The 17027-nt window shown below is 44.1% G+C and overlaps 1 protein-coding gene across 1 annotated transcript in view; it reads right to left on the bottom strand.

Annotated features, from left to right (window-relative positions):
- Positions 1-17027, bottom strand: part of arr (low-density lipoprotein receptor-related protein 6) — an 801354-nt gene that overhangs the window by 368662 nt on the left and 415665 nt on the right. Inside the window, exons 13-14 of the mRNA XM_080275999.1 lie at positions 4467-4608; positions 1312-1500 (exon numbers count right to left, since the gene is read on the bottom strand). Coding sequence (XP_080132125.1) covers positions 1312-1500; positions 4467-4608 — 331 coding nt within the window. The remainder of the gene's footprint in view (positions 1-1311; positions 1501-4466; positions 4609-17027) is intronic.

The following is a 17027-nucleotide window of genomic DNA, read 5'->3' as shown; positions in this document are numbered from 1 at the left end:
TCACACCTCTCACATTACACACAGCCATAAGAATCTGCCCATTTGGTTGGGGCCCTAGGCAGGTATTTGGCTCTCTGAGGCTCTCTGAAACAACTGCCATGATTAACCCCTTATGGGCGGGCAACTTATAAATTATACCACTGTGTGGGGCAGAATATTTTCGGAAAAATAAAGTATCAAAGAATAAGCCTAAACATGTATAAATCGATGAAAATGGATGAAAAACGAAGGCAAGAGGTGTTACATGTATGACAGTACATCTCTGCTGGCTGTGGGAGGAGTGAGGGAGGAGAGCGGGAAGGCAGCTTATCAACAGGCATGCCTGGGGCGAGGCTAGCAAACTATTTACTCATTTGTTTTTTCTTCACCACTGAACACTATATTTATCATTTATGCTTTCTTTACACTATTCATTGTGTTCAAAATCTTATGTATGTGTGTTCTATTTTACCTGAACACTTATAACAATATAATTTACAAACGTATATTCACTATTTTACTTGAACAAATATAACACTATAATCTGTATATATATATATATATATATATATTCTATTTTACTTGTTTCAAGGCTTGGAAGAATATAGGCCAGGGCAATAGGTGACAAGTATACCTCATCACCCAATTTCACCAATAAATTAGGACCGAAAATGGCTGGACATTACGTAACGCCACCTGCCTCCTCACACACGGATGTTATGTAACGTGGCCCGCCTGTTAGGGATTAAGTGATTTTGGACAGGGGAATCTAGGGGACACTTAACACTGCCAGAAAACCCGGTTATATGGTTACCACCTAGTGAAGTAAATGGTTTCCTGGGTACAGGAAACCATTTGGCTTGTCACTCAGTATAACGATCATCTAGAATCTCTACATTGAGTGAGGGGATGATGGGCTCCCTCATCCACCACCCTCTTGTATTAACCCCTTACTCCAGCTTAAAATGATCAGAAAGTCAGTTTTGGTGGTTTGGGGGAGGTTGCTTGGAGGCCTTGCTCCCTAACCCTATTATTCCCATAAGTTTTTCACTTCATTTAACGAGAATTTGGCTAACAAGCAAAATCCTTGCTCCCAATTAACTAGTAAGTTCGGGACCTGCCTGTATTTCAATATGCTACGTGATGGCTGGTACAGATTGCTTTCTTTACTCAAAACAAAAGTTCATACTCTACTGCCTCAAGGTGGGTAGTCATAAAAATTTATGCACTTGATGTTTTTTTTTCCCCCAACATTAAGTGTACACTAATTTTAAACTAGTACTGTATGAACAGTGATAACTTAAGAAACCCTCAAATACGATGCGTATTCACCTGTTATTGCCCATGTCAGCCCAGTAAATATTGCGAGCCAACCAATCAACTGCCATGCCATCTGGGAATGATAAGCCAAACTCCACCACAGCCTCCATTCCAGATCCATTCAAGAAGGCTCGTGAGATTGATTTGACACTCACATCAGTCCAGTACAGACGATTGTCAATGCTGTCAAAGTCAATGGACCTGGAGGAAAGATATTATATGACAATTAAAATACCAACCTACAGTAATACTAGAACAGAAATAACATGGCTTAAATTTAGGTGGGATAAATCATTGTGTCATTCTGGGATGTATTTCCCTTTATCACATAATTCCTGCTGTTAAACCAAAGCCTATAAAGTCTGTTTGCCTACAGTGTAACTAGTTCATCAGTAACATGAACATTGTTGAACCCCCACACCTTCCCCAACCACTGCAAACTGGCTTTAAATGTACCAAACAATGACCACACCATCACCTTGACCACCATTTCATACTGTCACCCCACACCATCACCTAGACCATCACCCCACACCATCACCTAGGCCATCACCCCACACCATCACCTAGACCATCACCCCACACCATCACCCCACACCATCACCTAGGCCATCACCTAGACCATCACCTAGACCATCACCCCACACCATCACCTAGGCCATCACCCCACACCATCACCTAAGCCATCACCTAGACCATCACCCCACACCATCACCTAGGCCATCACCCCACACCATCACCTAGGCCATCACCTAGACCATCACCTAGACCATCACCCCACACCATCACCTAGGCCATCACCTAGACCATCACCCCACACCATCACCTAGGCCATCACCTAGACCATCACCCCACACCATCACCTAGGCCATCACCTAGACCATCACCTAGACCATCACCCCACACCATCACCTAGGCCATCACCTAGACCATCACCCAACACCATCACCTAGGCCATCACCTAGACCATCACCCCACACCATCACCTAGGCCATCACCCCACACCATCACCTAGACCATCACCCCACACCATCACCTAGGCCATCACCCCACACCATCACCTAGGCCATCACCCCACACCATCACCTAGGCCATCACCCCACACCATCACCTAGGCCATCACCCCACACCATCACCTAGGCCATCACCCCACACCATCACCTAGGCCATCACCCCACACCATCACCCAGGCCATCACCCCACACCATCACCTAGGCCATCACCCCACACCATCACCTAGGCCATCACCCCACACCATCACCTAGGCCATCACCCCACACCATCACCTAGGCCATCACCTAGACCATCACCCCACACCATCACCTAGGCCATCACCCCACACCATCACCCGACACCATCACCTAGGCCATCACCCCACACCATCACCTAGACCATCACCGAGACCATCACCCCACACCAATATCTAGACCATCACCCCACACCATCACCTAGGCCATCACCCCACACCATCACCTAGGCCATCACCTAGACCATCACCCCACACCATCACCCAGACCATCATCCCACACCATCACCCAGACCTTCACCCCACACCATCACCCAGACCATCACTTAGACCATCATCCCACACCATCACCTAGACCTTCACCCCACACCATCACCCAGACCATCACCCCACACCATCACCCTGACCATTACCTATGCAGACCATCAACCAGACCATCACCTCACACCATCACCCCACAGCATCACCCAGACCATCATCCCACACCATCACCCAGACCATCACCTCACACCATCACCCAGACCATCACCTCACACCATCACCCCACAGCATCACCCAGACCATCACCTCACACCATCACCCCACAGCATCACCCAGACCATCACCTCACACCATCACCCAGACCATCACCTCACACCATCACCCCACAGCATCACCCACACCATCACCCCACAGCAACACCCAGACCATAACCCAGATCATCAACCAGACTACCCCCACAACACCACCCACACTGTCACCCTACCACCATCACTCAGACCTTCATCCTACATCACTTAGACCATCACTGCACACCATCACCCATTACATCACACACCATAACCCAACACCACATCATCACCTTACAGCACAGAACCTCCATGCAGTCACATGACCTGTAAATAATGACATATTAGGCCATACCTGCACCCACAGTCTGCACTGTGGTGGATATGACCACACTGCGGTAGCTTTGAGAACCTGAACACGTACTTGCTGTGACATATGTGGTCAGTGTTATGATAAAGTGCATTACACAACTGTCTATTCATTTCTTAATCCAGTAATCATCACCATCATCACCATCCATCTACAGGTAGGGTGAGAGACAGTCACCTCACCCCACCTGTGGATGGATGATGATGGTGATGATTATTGTATTGAGAGAGAGAGAGAGAGAGAGAGAGAGAGGGAGGGAGAGAGAGGGAGAGAGAGAGAAAGAGAGAGACAGTAACCAACAGCATGCCCACAGAAAATAAGCCACTTATTCTTCACCTCAGCCAGGCACCTCAGCCATGGCACCACCTTCAGCCCCTTCAAGAGTGGTGTCTCCACCTGTGGTTTTGCCTCAGTCAGAGGCCTCATTGGAGCTGCACCAGATACCCTCCGCCACTCCATCTCCACTAACTACTCCAGCACCCCTGGCTGACATAGAGCCGGAGGTAGTGGAGCTGGAGTAATCTTTGTGGGGGCCATTCACCACTAGACCACATGGGATTAAATGCACTATACTGTACTGCATGGTGTACAACTCTACTCTCCAATGATGCCAACACTAGGTGAGTACATACAGTAGTACATTATGCACTGTAATGCTGTACTGTATCAATACTGTATTGTATTTTGTGCTAAATTTTCATCTTTTACTCATGGGAAAGTTTTCAGGATAGAAGAGAGACAGACAGTAACACAATATCTGGCTTGATGCCGAATGTTGAGCCAATGGGAGGGGGGGAGGTACTATGCAATAGCCAGCATAGGGGTTGGTTGGATAACTTGAGAGTTTGCTGTATTATCAAACGTTTTCTGTCATCAACATAACATCACTGTAATTTAAATATCAGTCTCTCTCTCATTTGTAAATAGAGGTGCGAACATATTTAAGTGCATGGGCATGTACACATGAGAGAGAGAGAGAGAGAGAGAGACTATATATACTAACACTGCTTCTTGGATGCCTGTGATTGGGATTGGTACATTGTGTGAAGTCAGGAGTGAGATGCGCCGGATGTCCTCTTTTCTGGCATACAAAAGGAATGCTTCTGGAACCACACATTCCCGTTCATTCTGTGTCAGTTCATATCCTGTGGGGCAAATGCAATTTATCAATTTGTGCAAAACAATAATGTTACACACACCATACTTAAGATGAAAGTCAAAGGACACAGTTTATCTTAGTTCAACATGAGAATGGTTTTAAAAATTTAAGACTCTTCTGGCCAATGTTGACAAAAACATTTTTATTACTGCAAATTGTTGTGTTATGGTGCAATAATGGCTTTATGAATCATGAAATACAAAATTTAACTGATCACCCTTGCATCTAGAGAAAAAGCACAGCCCTAGCTTTATTAGGTATAAGGTTATCATCCTCTGAAAAGCATGACAATAGACTGGTCGGGCAGGGCGGGGTCACTATTTGTAATTTTCCCCCCATACAGCAACAGAAAACTTCAGCTAATTTGCATGTAATTCTTTGATTCATCATCTAATCCAGTGTTGCCCCATGAGGAGTGTACGAGCCTGGGGCTAGGCAGGTTGGTCCTGACATTTAAGATGAGACTGACCAGCCTCACTCATCCCTGAGTGGCATTGTGTGAGCAAGAAACCCCAACCATCCCTTGGATATAAACCTGTACTGGCTCAATCCAACAGAGGTGCCTTAATTGCCCACTAAACCATCAGGCACCATAATCTGGTTGTATTTATTATTATTATTATTATTATTATTATTATCATTATTATTACTATTATTATTATCATCATCATCATCATTATCATTATTATTATTATTTTTTTTTTTTTGTGGCAGGTGGGGGCACTCACCATCCACTCACTCAATGTAGTGCTAGTCTCGGGTGTCTGCCCTTTCCTCTCCTCCATCATTCTATCCTTCCATCCTCTTTTGTCTTTCTTTCCTTCATTCTTTCCTCGTCCTTCTGCCTATAGGTGACTTTACACTCCACTTCTGTCTTTTTTTCCTTTATTCTTTCCTCCTCCTTCATTCTGTGGGTGACACTACACTGAGTGACAAGCCAAATGGTTTACTGAACACCAGGAAACCATTTACCAAACTGGGTGGTAACCATACGACCAAATTTTGGCGCCTGGTGGTTTAGTAGGCAATTACGGAGTTCCAATTGGATTGAGCCGGTGAAGGTTTATATCCAAGAGCTGGCTGGGGTTAACTGCTCATGTAATGCCACTCACGGATGAGAGAGGCTAGTCACTCTCATCTTAAATGTCAGGACCAACTTGCCTAGCCCCGGGCTCCTACGTTCCCCATGGGGTAATGTAGCATTGGATGATGACTGACTGAATGAATGAATATTATTATTATTATTATTATTATTATTATTATTATCATTATTATTATTATTATCTGTATTACTTTTCTATAATTGAAGTCCAACGGTCTTATTCAGCCCAAGATAGCTGGATTTTTTTTTTTTTTTTTTTAATGCTAGGAAGAAGGAACCAAAGGCCAAGAGCAAGCAATAACTGTTCCTTCCAAGGGAATAACAAAACACAGAGGAGAGCCAAATTCAAGATCCGATCATTTCGAGATGCCTGGACACACAACGTTTGAAAGACTGGAGATCATAGGAAGCAGGAAATACTGACAGAGGGAGACAGTTCCAGAGCTGACCTGTTGCATAAATGAAGGACTGGGAGTAACGGTTAACTCTTGCATTAGAGAGCTGGACAGAAGAGGGATGAGAGTTTGCTGCTAAATGGGTGCTACACGCCCGTCGTAGAGGTGGAGGGATGCAAGCAGACAGTTCAGAGATGCAGTGACCATTGAAGTAGCGACAGAAAAGAGATAAAGATGCAACAGTGCGGCGAAGAGACAGAAGTTGAAGACAACCAGTAAGAGGAGGAGAGTTAATGAGATGAAAAGCCTTTGACTCCACCCTACTAAGATGAGCTGTATGTGGAAAGCCTCCCCATACATGAGAATTGTACTCCATACAGAGGCAGATAAAACCTGTGTATAAAGTCAACAACTGTGCAGGAGTAAAGAAGAAACAGAGTTGGTTTAGCACACCTGATCTCTTGGAAGCAGATTTTACAAGAGATGTAATATGATCTTTCCAAGATAAGTCCCAAGTAAATGAAACCCCAAGAATGTTCAAGGATGATGCAGGATTAAGTTGAATATTATTAAACATTACTGGGTACACCTGTGGAAGATTTTGTCGGGTTGATAGGTGTAAGAACTGAGTCTCTGATGCATTAAAAATAACAAGATTATTTTTACCCCAGTCAGAGATACGAGCCAAGTCAGACATTAGGTGCGCCATAACCTCATCCCGTATTTGTTGAAGTAACTGCTGAGATGGATGCAGCAGGAAGCGAATGGAAAGGTGAAGGGTGGAATCATCAACGTACGAGAGGATAAGGTTAGATGTACAGCTTAGAAGGTCATTGATGAATACAAGGAAGAGAGTTGGTGATAGGGTAGAGCCCTGAGGAACACCACTGTTGATAGATCTAGGAGGGGAACGATGGCCGTCTACAGCAGCTGTTATAGAACGACCAGAATGGAAGCTAGAGATGAAGGCACAGATAGAAGGATAGAAACCGTACGAGGGAAGTTTGGAAATTAAAGATTTAAGCCATACTCGATCAAAAGCCTTTGAGATGTCAGGTGCAGTGGAAAAGCTTTCACCAAAGTCCTGACAGGAGGATGACCAGGAGTCTGAAAGGTAAGTGAGAAGATCGCCAGTGGAGTGTCCCTAACGGAACCCATACTGACGATCAGAAAGAAGGTTGTGATTGGAAAAATGCTTTAAAAAATTTCTATTAAGAACTGACTCAAAAACTTTCGAGACACAGGATGTTAAAGCAATTGGACGATAGTTAGAGGGTTGGCAATGGTCACCCTTCTCTGGGACTGGCTGAATGAGAGCAAACTTCCAGCAAGAAGGAAAGGTACAAGTTGACAGACAAAGGTGAAAGAGTTTACCTAGACAGGGTGTAAGCACAGAAGCATAGTTATTGAGGACAACAAGAGGGATTCAATCAGGCCCATATGCCTTGTTAGTATTGAGGCCAGTGATGGCAGAAAATACATCAGCTGAAGACATTTCAATGTCAGGCATGAGGAAGTTGGAGGGGGGTAGTGATGGAGGAATAGCACCAGAATCGTGTAAGGTGGAACTGGAGGAGAAAGTCTGAGCGAAGAGATCTGCTTTATCAGTAGAAGAAAAAGTTATAGAACCATCACAGTAGAAAAGAGGAGGGAAGGATGATGAGGAAAAGTTGTTAGAAAGGTTTTTGGCAAGGTACCAGGAGCGGGAAGAATTCAAGTTGGAGAGTTGAAAGCACTTAGTACGGATGAAATTATTTTTAGCAGAGCGAAGAACTGACTTTGCACGATTTCAGGCAGAAACTTAAAAAAGATGTGATTCAGGGGTGGGTTGGGTCCAGTACCTTTTATAGGCCCTCTTCTTGCTGCAGACAGCATTAGAACAAGCATGAATAAACCAAGGCTTTCTTGCATTAGACAAAGGATATGAGAAAGGAATGTATGCTTCCATGCCCGAAAGAATAACCCCCATAAAGTGCAAGGCATACTCAGATGACTCCCGGCCATGGAAGCAATAATCATTCCAGGGAAAATCAAAGAAGTACTGCCTGAGGGACTCCCAGTCTGCAGCTCCAAAGTGCTACGGACGAAGTTTCTTTGTAGGGTCCACAGGCTGTACCGGGGCAATAAGACAGGTCAAGGTAATAACCCTTTCATGGGCAAGCCTGATTGCAGTTACTGGCAAAACTCAATACCTTTTGGGTGAAGTGTCAGTCCTTCACAACAAATATGAAAAAATATCAGAAAAATGGAATTCCTCTGACTAATGATAAGCACAGACAAAAATAATACATAACCATCTTTTTTTAAAACTGGACATTTATCACTAATCATCTCTCTTCATTCCATTTCACTGCTTTTCAAAATATTCTTTCCATATGCTCCTTGTTTAACTTTCCTTAGTTAGTATACTTCTCCTCCGATCTCTCATATTTTTGAACTCTTCTTCCACACTCATTCCAACATACAATCAGGCATCACTATGCAGTGAATCACTAGAACAAGTATCTGTTAAAGACGTTCCAACCAGCCTCGTTGAGCGAGCATGAGAATCACTATAGCGATGGTCGGAGCAAAGATCCACTCACACCTAGTCAGCCAGCCAGGCTACCAAACTAAGCCCATTAAGTACACTGACGTCACATGTTGTCCTCCACCCACTCATTCAGTCACCATCAATGTTTTTACTTTTTGTGACCCACATGTGTTTATTATTTTATTTTCTTGTGAAAGCTCACCCCTTGAATACTGTTTTCATTCACTATCTAATCTAGTTATCTTACTTATACAGTGATCCCTTGGTTATCGTGCACTTAGTTATTGAGGTTTTCTAAATCACTGCAAATAAAAAATCTGCACCCTTGCTGTTATCGTGTATTTCTTGGCTAAAATGCATAATTTCTCACTCCTGAGCTGGTTTCTGCCAACAACGATGGTGCAGCATTTGTGGTTTCTGATGTCCTTGTGGGATTCAAAGATGAGGCCCTACTTGAGGAACTAATCCCTGGTGGTGGAGACCACTCACTATCTCTCCACTCCCTAGCCTCAGAACCCCTTACCTCAAGTCCATCTCAGGTCTCTCCATTGTACATGTTTTATCCCTATTGTGCCCCTTTCATTACTTTCTATTAACCTAACCATGCCTCTGTGTGTTTCTGATACAATACCAGTATGTATGTACAAAATTTTGCTGGTATAAACTGCTGTAAAAGAGAAAATTTGGGCTTACAAGTGGGGTGCCCAGTACCAAATACATTAAATCCCACAGGTTCTGTGTTTTCGTTATCACACACTAGGCTCTCTACCAATTATGTGCAATAACCAAGGGATCACTGTACTAACAGGTCTTATGTAGAACACTCTTGTATCGTTGAGAAGAGGTAAGGTAATAACACTGTACTGTAGTTTGCTTTAAGGGTAATCAATACAGTGTCTCATTTTAATTTTTAAAAATACTGTCCACATTACTTACTGAGACTAATACCCACAATACATGACTGGCAACATTCCTAAGAGAATGCAGGATGGTCTCTACACAGCTCCAGCAGTCTGACATACTTCAATGCTAATTCCCATAATGATTAATAAACTTATAAGAACACAGCACCTTCCGAAAATCCTCACTGGCTATTCTTTGTTCTCGTGGCTGTTCTTCCTCATATACCCTGTACTGCAGACTGGTTATTTTCTACATCCTACTAGGAGGAGTAGACTGTAGCACCAGTCAAGCAGGGCAGTACTCCCAAGGTTGGATGGAAAGCTGATGACAGGGAGAGCTGGAGCTCCCGTTTCATCAGCCCTCAGGACTAGTTCCTGACCATCCTCCTTTGCTGAACTTTTTCAGTGTCTCAGTAACACTGAGAGTATGCCAGCATGCTCTCCAATACAAGTTTCTCTAACTGTCAGCACCAAACTACATGCACAGTACAAACTACAATTTTTTCAAAAATTTAAAAACAAATCATGGATTCAGATAACACAGCCTCGGAGTCCCGGGGTGGGGGGGACAATAAATGCCCCCGTCTTCCGTTCCTCTCCCAGTGACAACTCGAGCTGCCTGGAACCACTATCTGACTCACTTCTTCTTCATCTCTGCAACATTCGCGGCCTTTCCTCTAACTTTCACTCAGTTGAGCACCACCTCTCCTCCTCTAAACCTCACATTCTTTTCCTAACTGAGATCACTGCCCTGCTTCCAACTCACATCCCCCTCCCTCATATACCTCTCCACCCCATCCCTCCATCTCATCTTCGGCCTTCCCCTCCCTCTTTCCCCCTCCACCTCACTCACATACACTCTCTTCATCAGTCTTTCACCCTCCATCCTCTCCACATGGCCAAACCACCTCAGTGTGTTCCTCATAACGCTTCCTATCACATCCACATCCACACCACAATGCACCTTTATATCCTCATTCGTCAGCCTGTCTCTCCATGTGACTCCACAGACTCCTCTTAAATAACTCATTTCCACTGCTCTCACTCTTGACTTGTGTCCTTCCAACAACGTCCAAGCTTCACTTCCATACGTTAGAGTTGGTATCACAATACTATCATGTAGTAACTTTATCACTTCCATGCTCACTTCCCTGCTTCTTATCACTGCTTTCAAAGAACAACCAACCTTTCTTCCCTGTTGTACCCTTTCAAGCACTTCACCCTCCAAACCCCCATCCTTACTCATCACACTACCCAAGTACTTAAACGAACTCACATTTTCCAATTCCTCACCATCCAACCTCGCTTTACATTCACTGACTTCATCTCTCTCAAAGACCATCACTTTACTCTTCTCTACATTCACCTTTAGATTCCGTTTCTTACACACACTCCCAAACTCATCCACCAAGCCTTGCAGCTCCCCTTCATCTTCATTCAACAACACAGTATCATCTGCAAACAACAGTACAGGGAGTTTCCAAACACTATCCTCTCTCACCAGGGCCACTCCAACATCCACTACCCTACCTTGTACCTCTTTTATTACCCCATCCATGTACAGACTGAACAACCATGGAGACATGACACATCCTTGCTTCAACCCAACCTTCAAAGACAAAAATTCACTTAGTTCACCATCCACATGCACTGCAGCCTTAGCACCATCATACATACTCTTCACAGCATTCAACAACTTCCCATCTACTCCATATATTCTTAATACTTTCCACAATCCTTGTCTATCCACCCTATCATATGCATTCTCCAAATCCATGAAAGCCACATACAACTTCTCTTCCTTCTCTAGAAACTTTTCCACTAAAGATCTAAGAATGAATATCTGATCTACACAACCTCTTCCCTTCCTAAAGCCTCCCTGTTCTTCTCCAACTAATTTCTCTGTTCTTTCTCTAACTCTGTCAATAAGTATCCTACCATACACTTTTCCTATTATACTAAGAAGACAAATGCCCCTATGATTACCACACACTTCTTTTTCCCCTTTTCCTTTGTACAAGGGAAAAAATTATACCTGACTTCCAATCCTCCGGGACTCTACCTTCCTCCCAGGCCAATCTGCACATCTTCCACATCCATTCTACTACTATCTCTCCCCCTTGCTTCAGAATTTCACCACACACTCCATCAATTCCTGGGACTTTCCCCAATTTAACTTTCTTCATTGCTTCCACAACTTCTATCCTACTGATTTCTGCCTGTCTTCTCACCTCCCTCCTTCTCCCAGCCATTCCCCAGCCACTTATACTCGCATTACTTCCATCCTCTACGTTCAACAATTCCTTAAAGTGTTCTCTCCATCTGCTCACTTTTTCTCCCTTCTCCACAAGTAATCTACCATTTTTATCTTTCACTCCCCTGCTAACCTCACTTCCACCCTGTCTTACTCTCTTCACCTCTTTCCAGAACATTTTCTTACAGTCCTTCCACTTTACACTCAAATTCCTTCCAAATTCCTCATCCACTCTCTTCTTACTCTCTCTTACTAATCTTTTCACCTGTCTCTTTCTCTCTACATATAACTCTCTCTTCCGCCTCTCAACTTCTTCCACGCCCCTATTTCTCATCCATTCATTGTATGCTTTCTTCTTTTGTGCCACAGCCTGTCTCACCTCTTCATTCCACCACACTGTTCCTTGCACCTCCCTTCCATCTTCTCTGCCTCCCACACACCACATCACATGCTGCACATATTTCTTCTGTACATATCCTGTGAGAGGAGTGAATGATGAAGTGAAAGAGAGAGAGACAGTCCAGGTGCTTGTGGATGCAAAAGTGGATATATGTGGATTGACTGAAACTAAATGGAAAGGTGAAAGGGTGAGAGAATGGGAATACGTTGTAGGTATATGTGCGGGAGTCAGTGAGAATGAGAGGGCAAGAGAGGGAGTATGTCTGATGATAAGCAGGAAGTCGAAGGAGAATATAAGAGAGTATGGAACAGTGGGTGCAAGGATTGTATGGGTGAGGATGAAAGTAGGTATACAAGCATGGGCGATTGTATGTGTGTATGCTCCAACAGGGGATCGAGTGGGAAGAGTGAAAGATGAGTTTTGGGCGAGAGTAGAAGCATGTATGGACAAGTTTAAGAGGAGCGAGAGAGTGCTGTTGATTGGAGACATGAATGGCAAAGTTGGGAATGTACGAGTGGATGGAGTGGTTGGTCAGTGGGGTGTGCCAGCTGAAGTAGATGGGAATGGTAGTGCTTTGGTGGACATCTGTGCTGGTAAGGGGTTGGCAATAGCCAACACCTACTTTCGTCATAAGATGATCCACCGGTATACATGGAGAGTAATGAGGAGGATGGATGGTGAACTTGTTGAACGAAAGGCAATGATAGACTACGTGTGTGTGGATGAGCGAATGAGAAGACAAGTGTTGGATGCAAGGGTGTGGAGAGGGTGGGGGAATGGAGTCTCGGACCATCACTTAGTGATGGCCAAGGTAGAGCTGCAAAGAAAGTGGTTGAGGAGACGAAGGGGAAGACAGGAGGAAGCAGCTCCTGTGAGAAGAGTGGAGAAACTGCAAGATAGTGAGAAAATGACAGAGTATAAGAGCATAGTGGAAGAAAGACTGGGAAGGTATGAGCTAGAGCAGATGGAAGGGGTGGAAGACGTATGTAAGCTATTCACGGAAGAGATAAGCGCAGCGCGTGAGGCGGTTTGTGGAGTGAGGAGGAGATGCAAGGGTGTGCAAGGGACAGCATGGTGGAATGATGATGTGAAACGAGCTATGGAACAAAAGAAGAAGGCATATGGTGAATGGTTGGCGAGTAGAGGTAGGGGAGAAGACGAGAGAGAGAAGAGAGAGGTATATGTGAGCAGGAGAAGGGAGGTTAAGAGACTGGTGAAGGAGAGTAAGAAGAAAGTGGATGAAGAGTTTGGGAGGAATCTGAGTGTGAAATGGAGGGAGAGTAAGAAATTGTTTTGGAAGGAGGTAAAGAAAGTAAGGCAGTGTGAAAGGGGAAATAGTAGGGGAGTGAAAGATAGGAATAATAGATTGTTGGTGGAGAAGAGAGAGAAATTGAGGAGATGGAAGGAGATCTTTGAGGATTTGTTGAATGTAGAGAGTGAGAGCAGTGTGAGTATAAGTAGTTGGGGAATGGCTGGGAGAAGAAGAGATGAGAGGAGAGATCAGTAGGTCGGAAGTAGTGGAAGCGATGAAGAAGATTAAGCTGGGAAAGGCCCCAGGAATTGATGGAGTGTGTGGTGAAATGCTTAGGTATGGGGGTGAGATTGTTGTGGAGTGGATATGGAAGTTGTGTAGATTGGCTTGGGAAGAGGGAAGGGTTCCAGAGGACTGGAAATCAGGTATAATTGTTCCTCTGTACAAAGGAAAAGGGGAGAGAGAAGTATGTGGTAACCATAGGGGTATTTGCCTTCTTAGTGTGACTGGTAAAATATATGGTAGCATACTCATTGATAGGGTTAGGCATTTGACAGAGGAGCTAGTTGGAGAAGAACAAGGGGGATTTAGGAAGGGAAAAGGGTGTGTAGATCAGATATTTGTTCTAAGATGTTTAGTGGAGAAGTATCTAGACAAGGGAAGGAAAGTGTATGCTGCCTTCATGGACTTGGAGAAAGCTTATGACAGAATAGATAGGCAAGGTATGTGGAAGGTATTAAGAATATATGGAGTGGAGGGGAAATTGTTGAGTGCTGTGAAGAGTATGTACGAGGGAGCTAGGGCTACGGTGCGAGTGGATGGTGAGCCGAGTGAGTTCTTTGATCTCAATGTGGGACTGAAACAGGGGTGTGTGATGTCTCCATGGCTGTTTAATATGTATATGGATGGGGTTGTAAAGGAGGTGCAAGGCAGGGCAGTGGATGTGGGGGTGGCCCTAATGAATGAGGGTGAGATTTGGAAGCTTCCGGTGTTGCTGTTTGCTGATGATACAGTATTGTTGAGTGAAGATGAATGAGAGTTGCAAGGTTTGGTGAATGAATTTGGGACAGTGTGTAGGAGGAGGAAGCTGAAAGTTAATGTAAACAAAAGTAAGGTTATGGTGTTTGAGAGGAATGAAGTCACAGAGTGTGCAGTGAGGTTGGATGGTGAGGATATGGAGAATGTGAGTACATTCAAGTACTTGGGTAGTGTGATGAGTAAGGAGGGAACTTTGGGGGATGAAGTACGTGAAAGGGTACAGCAGGGATGGAAGGTTGTTGGTACACTGAAAGCAGTGATGAGAAATAGGGAGGTGAGTATGGAAGTTAAGAAGTCACTGCATGATGGTATTGTGATCCCTACCCTGACGTATGGAAGCAAGGCGTGGACCTTGCAAGAGGGGAACAAGTCAAGAGTGAGAGCAGTGGAAATGAGTTACTTGAGAGGAGCATGTGGAGTGACATGGAGGGACAGGTTGACAAATGAAGAAGTGAAGGAACGCTGTGGGGTGTATGTGGATGTGGTTGAGAAGATTAGGAGAAATACACTGAGGTGGTTTGGACATGTGGAGAGAATGGAGAATGAAAGACTGACTAAGAGGGTGTATGTAGGTGAGGTGGAGGGAGGGAGAGGGAGGAGTAGACCGAGGATGAGGTGGAGGGATGGAGTTGAGAGGTATATGAGGGAGGGGGGGGGGTGAGTTGGGGGTAGGGGAGTCAAATGGTGGGTGACAGAGTGACTTGGAGGCGTTTTGTCTGCGGCCACCCTTTGCGGGATTAGGGCGTCGGGCTATAGATAGATAGATAGAAATATCCTGCACACACCTTCCACGTCCCCATCTCCTCCAATTAATATCTGCCCAATCGTTCCTCCACTTCTCTCTTATACTCTACCTTTTTCTCATCCTCTTGTAACCTTTCCACTCTCCTTGCAACTACTCCTTCCTCTCGTCTTTCCTTCTTCTATTTCTCCATCTTACTTGGATCCTAATTCTGGCCACCACCAAGTAGTGGTCAGAAAGTCCACTCCCCCAACCTCTATAAGCTCTTGCATCCATTACACATCTTCGCATCCTTTCATCCACACACACGTAATCAACCATTGCCTTCCTTTCATTCAGTTCACCACCCACCCTTCTCATCACTCGCCATGTATACCTGTGGATCATTTTATGCCTGAAGAGAGTATTGGCTATCACCAACCCCCTCCCAGCACAAATGTCCACTAATGCACTGCCATTCTCATCTATCTCAGCAGGCACATCCCACTCACCAACTATTCAATCCACCTTCACATTCCCAACTTTACCATTCATGTCACCGATCAAAAACACTCTCTCATTCCTTCCAAGGGACAGGGAAACAAAGGCTGTGATGTTGTCAGTTTTACTTTCATCTGTATTTCTGCAAAATGTTTTATTTCATAATTCAATATGGATATAAAACAGCATGTGTAATTCCTTACAAAAATCATTAAAACATATTATTTAAATCAAATATCCACAGCCTTATAAATTATTAGGCTGTGGATATTTGATTTAAATAATGTTTTAATTATTTTTGTATGGAATTGCATATGCTGCTCTTAATAAATAATGTATTTTTCATTTATTATTATTTACTAATAATAATAATTTTAAAAATATTAAAATACAATATCTCTGTTGATGCATTTTAAGAAATGCTACTACCCTCCATCCCTCCCGCCTCCCCCCAGCAGAACCTTCGCGACCCACCCGAGCCTCCCCCATCCCTTGTCCAGACATACGGGAAGCTCCCAAGACCACGTGTCCCTTGGATTTCATAGTGCGCAATCCACAGGACAGGTGTGCAAGGCAGATGCGCAAGTGCAAATTTAGTTGTGCAAGCGCAATTAAATTTACGCTTGCGCACCTGCCCTTTCATGTGTGAAAGCACAATATTGCGCATGGTCTCGTGTGGTGCGCAATGCGCAAACGATATTCACCGGAGCGCAACGGTGCGCAATTGCGCTCTGCGCAAGTATTTGCACACCTGCCCAGCACTGGTAATTATCAATAACAGACTATCTCCTGGTGATCACATCAGTGAGAAGGTACGAAACATGTATACATTGCTTGCTAATATGAGAATAGCATTCACATATATAAATAAAGCCATGCTGAGGAAGAACATCATTCATCAAACCAACCCTGGAGTATGCATCAGCAGTCTGGAATCCTCATCTCAAAAAACACAAGATGGGTACCAAACTTAAGGGATCTAAGCTATGGAGAAAGACTAGAAAGACTGAATCTACCAATGCTGTAGGAGAGAAGGAGAAGGGGAGACATGATTTTGCTATATTAGTGCATCTCAGGGAAAGAGAAAGTAGACATAAATGAATATATATCATATGGTGAAGCATCAGCAAGGGGACATGTAAAAAATTGCATAAAAAGAGAGGTGATAAAAATGTATGGAAATTCAGTTTCACAAATAGGGCACCTGATCAGTGAAATGCACTACCGAATGAAGTAGTGTGTGCCAAAACTATTCATAAATTCAAGGATATGTGTGACAAAAATGGTTTAATACATGAGACAGTATG

This window comes from Coenobita brevimanus, chromosome 63, assembly GCF_032717465.1.
Source record: "Coenobita brevimanus isolate Jiangsu-jjx chromosome 63, ASM3271746v2, whole genome shotgun sequence".
NCBI classification, from domain to species: Eukaryota; Metazoa; Arthropoda; class Malacostraca; order Decapoda; family Coenobitidae; genus Coenobita; species Coenobita brevimanus.
Note: the sequence above shows the minus strand (reverse complement) of the source record. Positions and strands in the feature narration are given on the sequence as shown.